Here is a 13,151-nt window from a genome sequence, read left to right on the forward strand (position 1 = left end):
AGCCACATGTTCATCCTACATATCCTGCTGTTTCTAATCTGACTAGCTTGTGGCACTGGTAGTAATCCTGAGATAACTACCTTTGAGGTCCTACATTTCAACTTTCCTGTTTTTAGGACCTCATCCCATTTTTTTTAATCTGTGTCATTACTACCAATGTGTACCATGACTACTGGCCGTTCACCCTCCTCCTCCAGAATGTCCTGCAACCACTCAGAGACATCCACAACCCTAGCACAAGGGAGGCAACACACCATCCTTGACTCTCAATTGCAGCCACAGAAACACCGATCTATTCCCCTTACCTCCCAACTGGGGCAACATCCCACCTCCAACTATCCTGTCTATCTCTAATTATTTTGTAGACATCACTGAGATCACCTTTCATTCTTTGAAACCCACTAATACAAGCCCATGATACACTTTGTATGCTCGTGTCAACTGGACAAAATGCATAATTTAATTTCTAATAGACTACAGTAAGCCATCCCACGAAGTTGTAGATGAATACTTGAACATCCTGAGGCTTGGTTTCCAACACAAATCAATGTTACAGCCAGAGTTAGGTTTCTGTGGATGGTGGTTTTGCTTGGAAAGTTGCAATGTGCTGCTCGAAATACTGTACGCGGGGCTGAAATAAATTGTGAAATAAACTGCGAAATTTAAAGGAATCAGTTGACAGGTAAATACTTCAAGTCTCCTTTACATTGGTGACACTAAACACAGTCTGGGTGACCATTTTGCGGAACACCTCAAATCTGTCTGTCGGAGTGACCTCGGCCTATCAGTTGTGTGCCACATTGCTCAAAGGGCCAGCTGCAATGTTCCATCACAAGGTCAAGGAACAACATCTCATTTTCCATTGAGGCACTTGACAGCCTGGACGTCTCAATTTTAAATTCCACAACTTCACAGCCTGACCTCATGACATTTTTCTCTCATTTTTCTTAGATTCCCCCTTCCCCACCCAATAGGCTTTTCTTGTTGGAGATAATGGGAACTGCAGATGCTGGAGAATTCCAAGATAATAAAATGTGGAGCTGGATGAACACAGCAGGCCAAGCAGCATCCCAGGAGCACAAAAGCTGATGTTTCGGGCCTAGACCCTTCATCAGAGAGTTCTTGATCGTGTTCTTGTTCGTGTCTTGTATATTTGCTCCCGATCATGAGAGCCCATGTTCGCAGCTTAATTTTGAATGTTTTACATCTCTATTTATCTTTCAGCACTATTAGGAACCCTTTGTTTTTTGAACTGGGTACTTTAGACCATCTGTTGTCCCCACTCTGCTTCTCCTAAAGCAATAAAAACCTCCATTTTCCAACTCTTCTCACATCTGAAGCAGTCATATCACATTTAAAATATTAACTTGGTTTCTCTCTCCTCAGATGCTGCCAGACCTGCTTCTCCAGTTTTCTTCTGTGATTGTTACTTCAGCAGAAAACATCTTTCAGGCGTTAAGTTGAAATAGTGTACAAAAGAAACCTTTAAAATAAATTTAAAACCATAGAAATGTGACATAAAGCTAATTACAGAAAATGTAAATACAGATAATGTTAAAATTGCATTCACTCTATAAAGTTTTTAATTGACCGGGATCCATCTGGTGGTAGATGCAGGTCAGTGCTGACAGAACCAACTGCACATTGTTTAAGACGGGCAGGAAAGTTAATGAAGATGGATTGAGGGCAAGGGCAGGAACAGGAGGAAGGGCCTGGGGAATAAGTGTGGGAGCAGAAGCATGGGGTAAACATCTTGAAAACAGATAGATCATAGAACAGAAAGTGCTGCAAAACACTGAACTAACGGTGTAGCTCTTTGATCTAGAGAAGCAGTATTACAGTCACCTGGATGTAAGGTTCAAGTTTTCTGTGTTTAATTGTGTGCTTATAATTGATGACGTTTGATGCCGTTACTACTGTGGAAATATCCACTGACAACAACCTGGGAATCAATAATGATCAGAAGCCTAAGTGGACCAGCTACACAAACAAAGTTACGAGAGTAGGTTAGAATCAGATTTTATGGTAAATAGTTCATCTCATGACCGACACGCACCCCCCTCCAACCCCCACAAACCCCACTCCCCCCAAAAAAAAGCCTTTCACAAGGTACTTTAGAGTTGTGATGGACTTTCCACTTGCCTGGCTGGATACAGGTTCAACAACACAAAACCTCAACACGCTTCAGATCAAACCAGCACTCAGATTATTGCAACATTCACCAATGTAACCATTCAATCCCTCCATCACTGGGGTTCAATGGCTACAGTAGGCACCATCTACAGAATGGGCATAAATGTAGGCATTGCCAGGGATGCCCGTATCCTGACACTGTAAAAGGTTTTGCTTGAATCAACCACAGCCCACGGGAATGAACTCAAATACAAATACATATTTTATTTAAAAATGAATCACAATTCATATAAACACATACAAGTAGCATTGGGTACAAAATGTATGACTTATAATAAAACACACACGCACCTTTCTAGAAATATTTCTGTGCCTCTGCTATCATTGAGTACAGCTGCCGAGGTCTACACATAGCAGAAAAATTGGGTCAAGTATTCAGAACAATTCATTAAAAAAACCAGAGGAACATCATGAAACCCAGCGAAAACATTCATATCATGCTCTGAGATAGTAAGAACTGCCGATGCTGGAGTCTGAGATAACACAGTGTGGGGCTGCAGGAACATAGCAGGCCAGGCAGTGTCAGAGGAGCAGGAAAGCTGACGTTTCGGGTCGGGATGCTTCTTCTGAAATATCTGAAGGGTCCTGACCCGAAACATCAGCTTACTGTTCCTCTGATGCTGCCTGGCCTGCTGTGTTCCTCCAGCTCCACATTGTGTCATTACATTATGCTCTGGGCTTTTTGTTTCAACATAAACTGTAAACATAATTAACATTCGGCGTTTGCTAGCCCCAGCATTGCATAAAAAAACTGCCAAACAAATAATCAAGGCTCACTATCCTATTTTCATTCTGGGAAAATTCAGCCAGGGTACCTCAGGACCACGGAACTGAGTTCAATTCTATTTGCAATTATATGGGTTTTTCCATGCGTTTGTTAACAAAAAGGTATTTAAATCAAAACAATTGCAAAATCAGACTTGAGGCTGACAACTGCATAAATGATGGAAACTAAGTTCTAAATGGAATGACTTTACTATGAAGGAAACTAGAAAGGAACATAGTTGCTCTTACTTATACTGACCCTGAATATTCTGGACATTTTATGTGCCCGAGATTCTGCAGCTTTTATCCAAGTCGGAGTCAATCCAACATGTCTAACCAAATGAGCTACTATTACAACTTTTTTAAAAAAAAGACTTGGAGGAAAGGAACTTGTTGGTCTCTTTCTGTTGTGAAAAAGCGAGCTGCATCTTTGAAAGTCTGCTCACCATCCTTAATTGGTTGGCAAGTCAAATTCTGGCTACTAATTGGTCAACTCAAAGAAAATTATTTCCATCAACATTCTCTCTACACATGCCATCAATATGCTCGGAAACTTTCCAGCAACTCAGACAAAGATTGATGTCTGCAAAAACTAAAATGTGTTTCACAGGATAAAACGTGATCTTAAAATTGTGCTTACAAATGTGCTGTACACTGAGAAGCGATGGTGCCGCAGCCAAAAGGTTAAAGTTTCTACCTATGGCTTTAAAACTATATACATCTATTAAAAATGCTCATTTTTAAAGCTGAATTTCTCAAAATGAAGGGTTTCCATAATGGGGAATGTAAAAGGTTTCAGTTTATCACATTCTGTGCCAGCACTTCTGATTTTAATGCAGCTTAGGTTATGTGCTTTTTGTGCTTCAATTACTTAAATTAAACATAGAACATTGCAGCGCAGTACCAACCCTTCGGCCCTCGATGTCGCACTGACCTGTGAAACCAATCTCAAGCCTATATAACCGACACTATTCCATTATCATCCGTATGTTTATCCAATGACCATTTAAATGCCCTTAAAATTAGCAAAGTGTAATATATCTCCAGTCTTCAACATCTCCCAGTGAAACGTGACAATTCCATCCTTAGCTATACACTGGCCTCTCCGAGTGAGATTGAGAGTTCAGTGCTAACCAATGTTGGACTGTGGGCAATGTTTGTTTGCTACACGCCTGACTAACATCAACTGGCTTTCAAATTAACCAAAAGCCCGTGAGTCATCAGATTTCTGCCACTGCAAAACTTGGAAGTGAAAGATCAGCCGAGATCCTACTGTAAACTAATCACACATCAACTCCTTGGTGCAAACTGCAGTACTCTAACAGTGCTGGCTGTCCCTGCGAATTGTTGCTTCTCATTTCTTCTGTTTTGAGGTAGCCCTCTGAAGGGAGTCTTTCTGAGCCTGATGTCTCTGCAAAACCATCACAGCTTCATCAACCTAAGCAGAACCATAGACCAGACAGATGGTAAACTAGACAGGAGAAGAACATAACAAAAGAGATATCTTAATTCTACCTTTAAATTATTCATCAGATTAAACAGAAGACTCCACATGACATACCTAGGTTAATAACATGAATTCTTATTTAGCTTCAGTAACCAGAATCATCATTTCAGTTGTCCCTAGTAAACCAACAATTCCAGCAACAAGAATTCTTTTTGTAAATAACCCACAGACAGCATAGCTGTGATTGCATCATGTAAAAGTGCATTTGCCATAGCGTGCATCAACATAAGCTCCTACAATCTGATTATAATTTTGGTGTCAAGCTGGTCAATGCAGGAAGGAGGGGCAGTTGACATAACTAGTGTTAATCCACATATAGTCCAATTTCATCATTGTAAATTACCAACATCAGGCACTGGACAAAGAGAAATGATCTGCGATTAAATTTTGGAAAGCAAAGATACTGTCTTCGGTCTCTGCCACAAACTCTGTTGCCTAAGGACGTGTAGTTTAGGTGCATTGACCATGCTAAATTGCCCATAGTATTTAGGGATGTGCATGGTTCGGTGGACAAGCCATGGGAAAATACAGTGTTACAGATGCTCTTCAGAAGGTCAGTGCGGACTCAAAGAGCCGAACGGCCTGAATCCACACTGTCGGGATTTTATGATTCTCAGTCCACCTCGCTCTCCGGCTAATATTGAGCCAGACTGAACATGACCTTGGTGTTTTATCTGCTAATGATATAAGTTTCTAATTATATACCTGTGCCATGCCCTGACTACACCTCCACCTCAGCCCCTTCTGCTACTGAAACACTCTTCCATGCCTTTGTTATCTTTGAACTTGACTATCCTGTGTGCTTCTGGTCTCCCAACATTTACCTGTGATAAAATCAAGTTAACCTGATGATGAAATAACGCTTTATATCAAAAAATAATTGCCGCATCCATTGGCTGGAAATTCCTAAGTGATATTTTTTTCAATAAAAAGGCCAAGGCCATTTTCTAGTGGCTTGATCTCTCAGTCAGAGGTGGCTACACATTACACAATTACTCCAGACACACACTGTAAAAGCATCAAAGGGGCCTGAAAAGCTGCACCAAGAACAGCCACCTTGAACAAGAATGAATGAGGTGCCTTCTCCTATTCAATCAGCACAGGATTTTGCTGTACTCCAAAAAGCAGAGAAAAACTATTAAATGTTAATTACTTGGACAATGACTTTGGCACCAATAGAATGTGTTTAGATTTGAAGTCTCCGTGTACATGATGCAATTGGAATACATTTAATATGACTTTACATGAATCATTAAGTAGTTCTGGCAGAAGATATGTGATTATTAGCTTCGTGTGTGCTTTAAGGACCTGCTTTATTTATAGAAAAGAACAAGCAACTGAAATGCTGAAATTATTTTAAGTGTTTTCTTCCTGTCTCACTCCTCATCGCCTTCCATATTACATGTTAAAACCTACGTGTTGATTTTAGATTGTCCAGCTGATATGGAAAGAATTTTTTTTTAAAACAAAAAAAGAACTCAGCCGACCAACCACGATATCCAGAAGAACAGGTAAATGATCAGTTTACTTCAGAACACCATCCAGACATTGAAAAGCAGCAGGATCACCACGCGAAGGGTGGAGGGGAGTGGCACAACAGAAATGTAAGTATTCCAGAACTCCAGGCTAACATTGTGAGGACATAAGTTTGAATCCCTCCATGGCAAACGGTGAAATTTGCATTCAATTTTAAAAAGTCTAATAGTGACCAACGTAACCACTATGGATTGCTATAAATGTCATCTCAGTCACTAATAACCTTTAAGGAAGGAAATTTGTTGACCTTATCTGGCCTGGCCTACATGTGACTCCAGACCCACAGCAGCATGTGGTTGACTTTTAACTGGCCTCTAGGCAATTAGGGATGAGCAATAAATACGGGCCTGGCCAGTGACGCCCATATCCCGTAAACAATTAAAAGAAAAGGCAACAGCAGGAGGAGGACCACCATGTGGAGATAAAAACAGGATCACCACGTGGAAATAGGAGGACCACCATGTGGAGATAAAAACAGGATCACCACGTGGAAATAGGAGGACCACCATGTGGAGATAAAAACAGGATCACCACGTGGAAATAGGAGGACCACCATGTGGAGGTAGGCGGATGCCCAGTGAATTCAGCCTGAAGCCAGCTGAGCTGCCATCCTTCAAGAGACAAATATTCTTTTAATTTTACGAACTCAAAATTACTCAAACTATCCCCCACTTTAATTGGCTTGTGAAATTATTTTCAGTGGTACATGTAACAAGTCATTTGATTTTAAACTGGAAAATCAGGGCTGCCATTTTGGATTTAGATAAGCAGTGGCAAAAGCAAAAATAAATCCATTGAGTAGTGAGCTAACCATGTTCCTTCCCATATTCAGTTCACGATATTCTTTTGCTCGTCATGCCTTAATCCTGAGCAGTGTTTTAAAATATGCAAATCCAATTGATTCATTTGACGTCAATTAAGATGTCATGGCAATAAAATAAATATTTACTCTTATTTTAATACTAGCCCTTAGTTAATTTGCAGAATTATTCACCAAGAACTGAAATCATACCCACATTCTAAACTACACCGTTTTAAATTCCTTGTCATAATCACTTCTGACGAAGGATCAGTGCACCGAAACTTTAACTCTTTACTCTCAGTAGATGCTGCCAGAGTTTTTCCAGCAATTTCTGTTTTTGTACTCCATTTTAACAATACCTTTGAGCGAAGGGAATCTGAGCACTCCAAATACTGTAGCAGTTCCTCATTATCCAACTCCAGTAGCATTCCAGTGATCTTTCCCACTGTGGAAGGGTGTAGGGTTTTTATTAAGGGGTAAAGTCGATCACCTGAAAATATATTGGCAGGACAAAGGTAGATCTTAGTAGCATTAATGTAGCTACAGCAAAGACAAAAATATTTCATGTGTTCTAGCAACATTTTAAAGAATTATTTGATATAAACAAGCAAATTAGAAACAGGTGTAGGTCACTTAGTCCCTTCAACCTGCATCACTATTGCACAGGATTAAGGATGACCTGATTACTCCAAATTCCTGGTACCTGCAATAGCTTTTCAATGTCTTTCAATGTTCCCTCTGAGCTGCTTGGCCATGCTCCAAGGTTCTATCTGTGCCGCTTTCAGAAGTCGATGAAAATTTAGAGGGAGCATTGCCATCTTGTCCACCACGAATCTTTCTACACTCGTCTTAAAAAATATTCCAGAACACTGGTTCCACAGCCTTTTGGGAAAGATAGCTCCAAAGACTCTCCACTCTCAGAGGGTTAAAAAAGCTTTTTTTTTTAAATTGCATTGCAGTCTTAAATGGGTGATCCTTTACTTTTAAAGTCAGCCAGAATTATGGATTCTCTCATTAGAAGAAACATCCTCTCCACATCTATCTTGTCAAGACCCCTCAGGATCTTATGTGTTTTACTCAAGTTACCCAACTGTTATAACAACATAACCTCCCTGCTTTTAAACTCAATTCCTCTAGCAATGAAGGACAAAATTCCATTTGCCTTAACTACTTGTAGTTACTTAACTACCTGTTGTACCTGCAAACCAACCTTCTGTGATGCAAACACAAGGACACACAAAGTTAACCAATCCTAATATATTGACCGTAAAGCCATTCACCTCTATCTTATGCAGCAGCCTTTTGTGTGGCACCTTGTCGAATGCCTTTTAGGAATCCAGGTACAGGACATCTACTGGGTCCCCATTGTCCAACACATTCATAATGACTTCACAGAATTCCAGTAAGTTAATTAAGCATGGGCTGCCTTTCATAAACCAATGCTGCATCTGCACATTGGGACAATTTCTATCGCAATGTCTTGCTATTTCTTCCTTGATGATAGATTCAAGCATTTTCCCCACTACAGAAGTTAAGCTAACTGGCCTATAATTCCCTACCTTTGTCTATGTCCTTTATTAAAAGTGACCACATTTACTGTTTTCCAATCAGCTGGAGATGCCTCAGAGTCCAACAAATTTTGGAAAATTACCACGAGTGCATTTGGTATTTCTCCTACCCTCTCTTTTAGTACCCTGGGATGCATTCCATTAGGGCTGGAGACTTGTTTATCTTTAGCTCCATTAACTTGCCAACACTATCTCTTTCGTGATAATGATTATGTTCAGGTCCTCACGTACCCGAGCCTCCTTGTCTTCAATTACTGGCTTGTTATTCGTGTCCTCCACTGTGAAGACTGACACAAAACACCTGTTAAGTACCTCAGCTATTTCCTCATTTCCCATTATTAAATCCTCCTTCCCTTCCACTAAAGAACCAATCTTTACCTTAGCCCCTCTTTTCCATTTTGTTTATTTGTAGCAACTTTTGCTATCTGTCTTTATATTATAAACTAGCTTACTCTTGTAATCTATCATACCTTTCTCTATTGCTTCTTTTGTGGCTTTCTGTTGATGTTTAAAGTTTACCCAATCTTCTAGTTTCCCACTGGTCTTTGCCACTTTGTATGCCTTATCTTTCAGCCTGATAGTTTCCCTTATTTATTTCAGTGTGTATGGCTGGCTACCCCTTTACGTACAGTCCTTCCTTTTCACTAGTGTATATTTTTACTGAGCAGTTTGAAAATTGCTTTGAAAGTCCTTCACTGTTCCTCAACTGTGCCACCATAAAGTCTTTGCTTCCAGTCTGCTTTATCCTCCCTCATTCTATTGTAGTCACCTTTGTTTAAGCACAGGGCCCTGGTATTGGATTTTATCTTCTCACTTTCAAGCTGTATTTTAAATTCCACCATATTGTGATCACTCCTTCCAAGAGGACCCCTAACAATGATTAATTATTCCTGTCTCATTACACAGGAACAGATCCCTCATTGGATCCATTGCATGCTGTTCAAGAAAACTGTCATGGATACATTCAATAAACTCGACCTTAAGGGTGCTTTGACTGACCTGGTTCAACCAATCAACATGCAGATTAAAATCCCCCACAACAATTGGGGGATTTATGGGCATTTTTATGGGCATTAGTTATTTCTTTGTTTATTGCCCATCCCAACGTGATGTTATTATTTGGTGGCCTATAGACCTTGCCTATCAGTGACTTTTTCTTCTTAGAATTTCTCATTTCCACCCAAATGGATTCAACTTTATTCTCCATAGAACCTGTATCATCTCTCACTACTGCCTTGATGTTATCCTTAAATATCAGCGCTACACCACCTCCCTTAACTTCCTAACTGTCCTTCTGAGTAATCTGATATCCCTGGATATTTAATTCCCGGTCATGACCATCCTAAAGCCATGTCTCTGTAATGGGTACTAAATCATAGAATCACATCACAGAACAACAGAATCCCTACTGTTGGAAACAGACCATTCTCCGATATGGATCAACGCCGACCCTCCAAACAGCATCCTACCTAGGCCCATCTCCCTGCCTGATCCCTGTAATCCTGCATTTCCCATGGCTAACCCATCTAGCCTGCACATCCCTGAACATTATGTACAATTTAACATGGCCAATCCACCTAGCCTGCACATCTTTGGACAGTGGGAGGAAGCCCATGCAGACACGGGAAGAATGTGCAAACTCCAGACAGACAACTGCCCAAGGGAGGAATCGAACCCAGGTCCCTAGCACTGCAAGGCAGCAATTTTGACCACCCAGTCATTAGCTCTCCTACCTTGTTCTGAATGCTATGAGCATTCAGGTAAAGTGCCTTTGTGCTAGATTTTATATGTTCTTTTTGAATTCCAGTATCTCCATTAATAATATCTCCCGAGTATTCCTCCCCTTTTGTTTCCTTCATAGTCTTTGATATAGTTAAACCGTCTTGTTGTTGTAAGGCAAGGAGGCATATACCATGTAGATTTTAAAATGGCAGGAGTATATATTGTTATGTTTATTTTGTGATGAGGTCATATCACAGACAGCTGCTATTCAACTGATCGGTCTTCTACATCTTTTTCACTGAAAAGGTGACATATCCTGGATTGAGCAAATTTCACTTACCCAGCAACTGCTTCTGTTTCTTGAGCGGGAGTGCTGAAAGCATTGCGGCTGTTAGAGGCTCCTGCTCCTTAACAGATATACTAGTTTGCTGCAATAGAAAAAAAGCAGTAAGAGAATTAATGGAACACCAATCAGGTTATGCAACTGACCAATCCGCACATATTCCACAGTGCACAATACCATTTATAAAGATGGCAGTGTATTTTTCGCAGGATACTCCAAACCAACGGCACCTTGTGTCAAGTGTGAAGCTGTGTAAATAACTTTGAAAATATGGGACAACTATCAGCCCAGAAAGAAACAATAAAGGGATAAGAGACAAAGGGTTGAGCATAATTATGAAACAATGCGTCACCCAATCCAACACATGCACCTTTTCTAAATCCTTTGTTCAGGGGCTACACCTTCAGCAAGAATACCTGCAAACCTTTTATTTCCAATGAGTTGCATTTGCACTTTGAGCTGAATATGTTAGATATAACTGAAGATCTCCCATACTTATATACAAAAATTCTTCTTCCTATATACATTTCCTATTTACAATGTCCTACTTCTTGTCGTCACACTGTCACCCTTCAGTGTGTGTACTTATGGCTCTCAATCCCTGGGCACATCTGCATCATATTTCCCATAAACAGGGCTTGTGAACTATACCCTCACACCCTTTGTGGTGCTGGGAAACCTCAGATTGTCTTATCACTGTGCATTCCTCAACCAGCTCTACTTTGCAAATTTCTGTCTTTTTTTATATTTAAAACATAAATAAAATGAATTGATCACATAAAAATAATTTTTAAAAGTATCAAAGTTGGCGATTAAAATAGATCTATGGACTTGGCTCACTAATGGCCTGTCCAGCAACTCTGAAGACTACATCTGATCTTGCCTCATGAAATACACTGGAGATTGACCAGTCACTGAAAAAACAAAAGACGGTGCCATTTTAAAACCTGTCATTTGTCTACATACTCAAAAATCATTTGTCTAATCACAAAATCTGTACATTGTGGATCAGTATATAATAAAATGCCCAATTTTACATGTGATTCTGTGATTGGGCAACACTTGCCAAACAATTCTGAATGAGTTGACAGCTATGCCAGTTGCCAATTTAAGATATTCAATCAAGCAAACAATAGGGAAAGAAATTACTGATGTTCATACATAGGGGCCATTCTCTGTAAGCTAAAGGAATACATTTAAACTGTGTGCGCTTTCAAGATCACCAGCAGCCTGGGGAGCCTATAGTTCCCCGTGGCAATGTCTCAGCCAGAGCTGACCTGCTAACTAATCGGCACGCTTTTCTCCAGCAGGTTAAATTCTTATGATTCAAAATCTGATATTCTTGAGTTTGTCCTGACAAGTACTAGACAAAATCTTCAGTATGTGCTTCTACTGGCAGCATTATTCAAGATTCACACGAAATAAAGTCACACTGCAGCAGTCACATACGAATTGTACTTACATGAAGAAGCATGACATGAAGTATCTCATTGAATCAAATACAATATAAGAAAATAAATGAAAACTAATCATAATGCTGAAAAACAAAAATGTTATTACAAAGAGGTTGCTCATACCTGGTGTCTAACCCGAGATGGTTGAGGCAATGTAGGTATGACAAAAGGAGTTCTGTATGGAGCAATACTGTACTGGCCACTCAGTACCACACCTAAAACATAAGCAAGATGTTTTTAGGAATAAGAAATTGCAAAACAGAAGAGTTCAAAGTTTGTTAATTTTTTTATGGATCTTCAGAATACTTTGGAATGTTAGTACTGCTTCTATGTGAGATGTACTTGACGGATGGACTATATTACTGGAAACATAAATACAGGATGTGAGTTTGCTCGCTGAGCTGGAAGGTTAGTTTTCAGACGTTTCGTCACCATTCTAGGTAACATCATCAGCGAGCCTCCGGTGAAGTGCTGGTGTTATGTCCCGCTTTCTATTTATTTGTTTAGGGTTCCTTGGGTTGGTGATGTCATTTCCTGCATTGGTGATGTCATTTCCTGTTCTTTTTCTCAGAGGATGGTAGATTGGCTCCAAATCAATGTGTTTGTTGATGGAGTTCCGGTTGAAATGCCATGCTTCTAGGAATTCTCGTGCGTGTCTCTGTTTGGCTTGTCCTAGGATGGATGTGTTGTCCCAATCACCAACACAGGAAATGACATCACCAACCCAAGGAAACCTAAACTGATAAATAGAAAGCAGGACATAACACCAGCGCTTCACCGGAGGCTCACTGATGATGTTACCTAGAATGGTGACACAATGTCTGAAAACTAACCTTCCAGCTCAGCAAGCAAGCTCACATCCAGAAACTCAACCTGAGCTACAAATCTTCTCAAAACTCGCTAACACCTAAGTACAAGCACAACTGTTGCATGATGATAACAACAATAACTTACATTGCTAATTTTTTCTTAAATAGCATTTTTAAACATAGAAAATATCTTAAGGCACTTCACAGTAGTATGATCAGAAAGAAATTTCACATCAATCCAAGAAGATCTTAAAACAGATGATCAAAGCTTAAAAAAAAGTATAGGTTAAGGAATGAGCTTGAAAGGAAGAGAGAGATTGAATGAGTAACCAACCATTTGGCATAGAATTGCTAACTGATACAGCACAAACCATTCAGCCCATCCTGCCTACACTTGCTTTTTGGAAGAACAATGCAATTTGTCCCATTCCCTGTTCTTTTTCCATCACGCT

General features: G+C 40.0%; 1 protein-coding gene across 3 annotated transcripts in view; it reads right to left on the reverse strand.

Annotated features, from left to right (window-relative positions):
- Positions 1–2,406: 2,406 nt before the first annotated feature.
- The window catches only part of LOC125463701 (E3 ubiquitin/ISG15 ligase TRIM25-like), a 33,525-nt gene continuing 22,780 nt past the window's right edge, over positions 2,407–13,151 (reverse strand). For 2 of the 3 annotated variants that reach the window (XM_059653791.1, XM_059653789.1), the window contains 4 exons: positions 12,014–12,105; positions 10,434–10,521; positions 7,163–7,293; positions 2,407–4,396 (listed from right to left, as the gene is read on the reverse strand). In XM_059653791.1, coding sequence (XP_059509774.1) covers positions 4,313–4,396; positions 7,163–7,293; positions 10,434–10,521; positions 12,014–12,105 — 395 coding nt within the window. In that variant the 3' untranslated portion in view covers positions 2,407–4,312. Of the gene's footprint in view, positions 4,430–7,162; positions 7,294–10,433; positions 10,522–12,013; positions 12,106–13,151 lie in introns of all 3 variants that reach the window. The other variant, XM_059653790.1, reaches the window with a different exon arrangement.

The sequence above is a fragment of the Stegostoma tigrinum genome, chromosome 22 (assembly GCF_030684315.1).
Source record: "Stegostoma tigrinum isolate sSteTig4 chromosome 22, sSteTig4.hap1, whole genome shotgun sequence".
NCBI lineage: Eukaryota > Metazoa > Chordata > Chondrichthyes > Orectolobiformes > Stegostomatidae > Stegostoma > Stegostoma tigrinum.